The 6,143-nt window shown below is 40.9% G+C and overlaps 1 protein-coding gene and 1 long non-coding RNA gene across 4 annotated transcripts in view; one reads left to right on the top strand and one right to left on the bottom strand.

Annotated features, from left to right (window-relative positions):
- The window catches only part of tfap2b (transcription factor AP-2 beta), an 11,415-nt gene extending 9,418 nt beyond the window's left edge, over nucleotides 1–1,997 (top strand). For both annotated transcript variants that reach the window (XM_007576030.2, XM_016666449.1), the window contains exon 7: nucleotides 935–1,997. In XM_007576030.2, coding sequence (XP_007576092.1) covers nucleotides 935–1,226 — 292 coding nt within the window. In that variant the 3' untranslated portion in view covers nucleotides 1,227–1,997. The remainder of the gene's footprint in view (nucleotides 1–934) is intronic.
- The window catches only part of LOC103154716 (uncharacterized), a 74,249-nt gene that overhangs the window by 25,578 nt on the left and 42,528 nt on the right, over nucleotides 1–6,143 (bottom strand). The gene's annotated exons all lie outside the window — the stretch shown is intronic.

Here is a 6,143-nt window from a genome sequence, read left to right as displayed (position 1 = left end):
CAAAACAAAACAAAACAAAAAAACATGACTTTTCCTTCCACTCCACAATTTGTACTGGTCCATCACTTAAAATCCCAGTGAAACCATTTGAAGTTTGTGGCTGAATGTGACAAAGTGGGAAAAGTTTAGAAAGGGTTTATTTGTTGTTTGTAACCTTTAAGAAAATAAACTAATTGAGAATAAAAATTCTCTGTTTTCACCTATAAAACAGCAAAATGAGACACATAAAACTGACATAGTTCCTATTTAAAGGGGACTTATTATGCAAAATTCACATTTTGTGTGTTTTTGAACTTCCATTGGGTCTCAACTGCTTCTAAAAACAACCTAAGCCAAAAAAAAAAACACTGAGTTATTTTGTGGCAATAACTTCATGTTTTTTGGTGTCTGGAAAATGAGCAGTTTCCAAAACTTCCAGAATGTAACGTCACAAACCAGCAGGTACTGCCCCGTTACCTAGCAACCTGAGCAAAGTTCTGCCCGTTACCCAGCAACCTAAGCTTTAGCTCCAGCACTTTTAGTCAGCTGGCTTAACCACTGTACTCACTGTACAATGGCTGCTGGAAAAAGACAAGAGTTTTGTTGTTGACTTACCATCCAGAAACCTCTTGCTGCGTTCTCGTTGGTTGTGCAGGAGGCTCCACTTCTGCTTTTCAAAGATGTATGGTTGTGTCATTGTGCGTCTGTTTGCAGCTGTTTTTACGTGGAAGCGTAAACCTTAAGTTAGGGGGCGGGGCCAGCAGCTTATTTGGATTTAAAGTGACAAATCTCATTATGTAAGAATGATTTTGTGCACAAAATGTAATGAACATGTTTTGAATAGACCGTAGATCTGATCTAACCTGTTCAAGGAAGTACAACAGGCACTAATGACAGCAAGTAGAGCCATATTTTGGAGAAACTGACCAGATTTCCCTGTGTCTTCCCCCGGCAGACAGCTGTGTAAGGAGTTCACGGACCTGCTGGCCCAGGACAGGACTCCGCTGGGGAACTCCAGGCCGACCCCCATCCTGGAACCCGGCATCCAGAGCTGCCTATCCCACTTCTCCTTCATCACACACGGCTTCGGCTCGCCCGCCATCTGCGCCGCGCTCACCGCCCTGCAGAACTACCTCACCGAGGCTCTCAAAGGACTCGACAAGATGTTCCTCAACAACCCGCCCAATAGCCGGCACGGGGACGCGGGCGGCAAGGCCGGCGACAAAGAGGAAAAGCAGCGGAAATGAAGCCGGCGCAGAAAGGGGGAGTGATGGAGGAGAGGCGGGAGGGAGGCCGACACGCTGACTGAGGCGTTACACCGTTTCTCGTACCTTCTACAGCGCCGCCGCCACCCTGCACACGGCTGAGGTGGAGGACAGGGGAGGCTTGGCGTGGAGGAAGACACCCGTGGGCCAGTGTCTGAACGCACTGAGGGATTTTTCATCTGTGTTACGTTCTTCTCATTCCCCCCCGAGGACCTGGTGGTTCCTGTGTTCCATCCATTCTGCTCCCCCCGCCTGCATCCTGAGAGACTGAGATGCTGCGAGCAAACGACATCGTGTCCGTGTGCCTGAGTGTGTGTGAGAGAGAGACTGAGAAAGTGTGTGCGCTTGTGTTTGTCTTCACACCGAAACAGAAGAAAAAAAAAAGCGTTGTGGGTTTGGAGATCCTTTTTTTTTTTTGTGCTGCAGCATCTATCTGTGAAACAGGCTGGGTATTTAACGAGACTCCAACGAGGGACGGCGTTAATTTATGTGTGTAAATATTAATTTATAATTATTTAAGTTGATCAAATAGGTGCGCCAGCTGCTTTGGAGTCGACCTATTTAAGTGTGATTTGACCTTTGTGAGCCAGTGGGGAGGGAGAGGACCGGACTCGTTCAGTGTTTTTCTGTTCTTATAGAGCTGTTGTCATGGTGATGATGATGATGATGATGATGATGATGGGTAGACATGCTTCTAATTGTCCAGTGATTTCATTTCTATCATATTGATAATAAACCATGTGTTTTATAATGTGAGGTCTGCGGCCTGAGCTTTTCCTCTGACTTGAGGCTGAATCCCGTTTCCGTCATCGTTTGGAAACTCAAATGACCAAAATAACAAAAATATTTTCATATTTTGCTCAAAATATCCCACCAAGAAATAGAACAAATGGACTATTAGCTCCCACCGTTTCCCAATTTGTAAACAAACGTGACGTAATATGGTCGTTTGTATCAAGTGGACATATATTTCACTCAAGTAACCGAGAATAAAACTCTTTAGCTGCTGAAAAGAAACATTTTACTTTAACTTATTCTAAATCAAGTTGAGATTTGTGAAAACGTTACTTTATGCAGCATATTTGTGCCAAAGAATTGAGCTATTCTAGTTGTCGATTGAAGTGTTTTGATAATTAGACTTTACTCATGTCAAAACTTTCTATATAATTTTTTAAGTCAATATGCTTTAAACTAAACACTGTTGGCTTCCTAAAATAATGACCTAAGTCTTTGCCTAAAACACCATCAGTGAGTTTTTTTTTTTTTTTTGCAAAAATCAATTTTGGCAAAAAAAACAAAAAAAAAACCTCCATTATAACACAAAAGTGAACTAAAGAAATCCCAGAGAAAACGACATCGTTATGCATCAAAGCAAACAATGTAATTATTGTTGTTTTCAGTTGAGTTACTTAGTTTTTGGAGTATCCTAGTAAATGGGTTGATAATAAAAGCATGCCACACTTTTCAGATTTTTCAAAGTAAAAAGCTAAGATTTTTAAAAGTTTGCTGTGCGTTTGTATTCTGTCCGTTTACCTTGAAAACCCATAAAATTTTGATTTTATGATGTTATGTCCGAAATAAAACCTTCACAGAATTTATACCGTGAACAATTTGGATTTTATTTAGGGGTGTCAAAATAAAGGGGCCGAATACAAACGCACACCACAGTTCTATTTGTTTTGTAAAGATTTTTTTAAAAGCTTGTAACATAATTTCCCCTCTTCAGTTATTCTCTGTTTTGTGTTAGTTTTTCTCATAACATCCCCAACAATAAAACACGGTAGTGGCTGCATTATGCTGCGGTCATGCCTGCACTCACCTCAAATTAGATTTTAAACTGGTTTCTGTAGTTTTATACCTCCATATTCATAGTTTATTTTAAGCTGGCTTAGCAGAATGTTTTTGTTGTTGTTTTGTTTTGAAGATAATATTAAATAAATAAAAAACCGCAGGAGTTCATCAAACCACACAATCCACTAGTTATTTTATAGATTTTATATTAAAATGTGTTAAACAATGTTTCCATTTCATTTCCAGGCTTCACATCCCACTCTGTAAATTTGGAAGAATGAGCAGAAAAGCATGAAATTGGATTCAGTTTAAGTGTTTGAGGTCGACTTGAGTTCATTTCATGTCCCTAAAAAACTCCTCATGCAAGTGAAGCGTTTACATCTGTTCAGTCAGAAACGGCTGCAAACAGCAGGGAAATGTGCCAAATTAAGCTAAAATTCACCATTAAATGAAATATTTTAACAGGTCACAATCTGGAAAACAAAAACTTAAAAACTGACAACTTGGAACCGATTTCTCTGATGAATACAATATTGATTTTATTTTAAATGTTGTATCACCAATAGTAAGAAATGATTAGAATCTAATTAGAGAGAAAACTTTTAAAAAACTGCATGAGATGTGACAAAGAATGGCTGCTTATGAAGAGGTTTTTTCTTTTTATTCTTCTAGGGAGATAATTGGCATAATTTCCCGTCAGTGGGATTTTTTTTTTCCAGGGAGAGGCTTTCCTCTGAAGCGAGGGCCTTATTTTGCGGGAACAGCATGGTGCCTTGCGGGCCTCGACATCCGCAGCCGGTGCGCTAATGACGACCCAACGCTGGGCTCACATGGGGAGGAGGGGGGAGCGGCGCGGAGAGAGAGAACATGCGGAAAGAAAGCTAATGAGAAAGGCAGAGACACGGGGAGAAGGAAAATAGGCTGACCGCAGGATGAAAGTGTCCTGCGGGCGCAGCGTGACCCGTGGAGTGGAACGCGGCGTGACGCAGGTGCAGAGTTCAGCAGCCACGTGTCCGCGAGCGATTCCCGCTCAACAAAAGGCAGGAAGCTGCAGAGTATCAGGGGCCACGAGTCCGACAGGTTGGCTGGGAGAAAATGAGCAGAGAAAACATCTGAGGAAGGGATTCGACATTTCATTTTAACCAACGCTGCACTTTTTACAGCCAGACCTCATCTTTATGGCTGGGGTCAATTTTGTTATTGATGAAATAAAAATATCAATCAAAGCATGTGTCTATGAGCTGCAAGATTCCTAAAACCAGCATAAAAGGAGTGAATACTGAAGGATTTGAAGAAACTATTTCTTCCTTTAACTATATAAGTCTGAAAAATGACAAATAGGAGTTTACTTTTTACTTTACGGATTGCTTTAAACTCAAACAAATGCAAATAAAAGGGAATGGAAGTAAATGCATAGTAATCATATGCAAGAAAGTAGTTTTATATTACATAACAGAGCTTATTTTTTTAATTCCTGCTTTAGTGTGGAAAACTAAACTAAAACCGATTTCATCCAAGCAAAACTAACAGATAAAACAAACTGATATGAAAACAATCTGGACTGTAACTGAATCTTAACACGACTTTAACATTAAAATAATATTTCTCAGTGATCACAAATTATGTTGTATTATTACAGAAAGAATGCTTAAAGTTACATTAACTTTAATGTTTCTCTGCATTCATAAATTATTGTATGATTTAGTTCAAAATGGACAGAAAAGTTACATAATATTCACATTTTTTAGAATTTTATTTAATTTCTTCAAATTGTCAACACGACAGTTTAATTAAAAAACTTACAAAGTTGAAATTAGTTTTAGATTCTGAGATTAGATTAAGATAAATTTCATTACAAGCAATCCTCAAGCAGTCAACAACCAACGTTTTTTTTAATAATTTAATTTTATAGTGAATTTTTTTTCAAAACACTCAACGTGAGAATCAAAAAACTAAAATAATTAAAATAAATCCACAACAAACAGTCATTCAAATGTCCTGCAGTTAAAAAATACACCTAAAAACTTTTAGCTAACAACAGAGAACCAAAGTTCACCATAAATAAAAATAAAAACTGGACAGAGAGACAGAGGTGTATTTTATGGGTTAATCTGTATTTTAAAGTTGTATTTTATAAGTTTTACAGTTTTTTGACTGTCCCATGCAGAGGTTGGTGTTGCTGCTCCTCATCAGGCCAGCGAAGGCCTCTCAGTTTTCTAAAAGCACAACTTGGCTTACAGCAGTTTGATCCCACATAAATCATCTGTGTTTGATGAATTGGTGATAATGAGAGGCCAAATTTATTTTTATGAAAATGTCACAGGGTGTTACTTTAATGAGAGGAGCAGGGAAAGGTAATCCACTTATGAACTGAGCTCATGAGGGGCGACGAGGATGGAGAGCAGCGGCGGCAGTCTGTTCTCCACGCAGCTACGTCTGCATCCGTCTGTGTTTCTGTCCGCCTTTTCGCCGGGAAGTGAGAGAGCAGGCCCCATCAGCAAAGCCCCTCGGCATTTTGTCACGCAATGGGCTGTAAAAATGCTTATCCAACCCACACACACACACACACACACACACAGAGGAGATCCAGCGTGCAGGCAGGCGAGTGCCGGTCGGGAGTAATTCCTGCTCCGGGCACAAAGCTCCAGGCAAGGCAGGCGCGTGCTGGATATTTCATTATTCATTAATTTACTGTTTAACAAATCCTGTCATTACTGAGTCCGAGCTGAGTTCACACACACACACACACGCAAACACGCGCACCGCCAGAACACACACTTCCAGCAGCAGGGGTGTCAGGCGTGGCAAATCTGCCTGTTTGATCCCGGCCTTCCCAACAAACGCGGAGAGAGCCATGAATAATAAGAACGGCGAAGCCTCGCCGGAACGAGGGAGCGTGACACCGTCTCACAAAAAGCCCTTTGGCGAGAAGCGCGGCTCCGCCGGGGCCTCAACCCAGGGCCCGGGGTTCATCACATGAAAAGACAAAACAAACAGTTGGCAGAGCCGGGATCGATATGAAAGGCAGAGCTCACACACACACACACACACACACACACACACACACACACAAACACACAAACAGAAACACACACACACAAACACACA

The sequence above is a fragment of the Poecilia formosa genome, unplaced genomic scaffold, assembly GCF_000485575.1.
Source record: "Poecilia formosa unplaced genomic scaffold, Poecilia_formosa-5.1.2 Scaffold1, whole genome shotgun sequence".
Taxonomy (NCBI): Eukaryota; Metazoa; Chordata; class Actinopteri; order Cyprinodontiformes; family Poeciliidae; genus Poecilia; species Poecilia formosa.
This window is presented reverse-complemented; position numbering and strand designations above follow the sequence as displayed.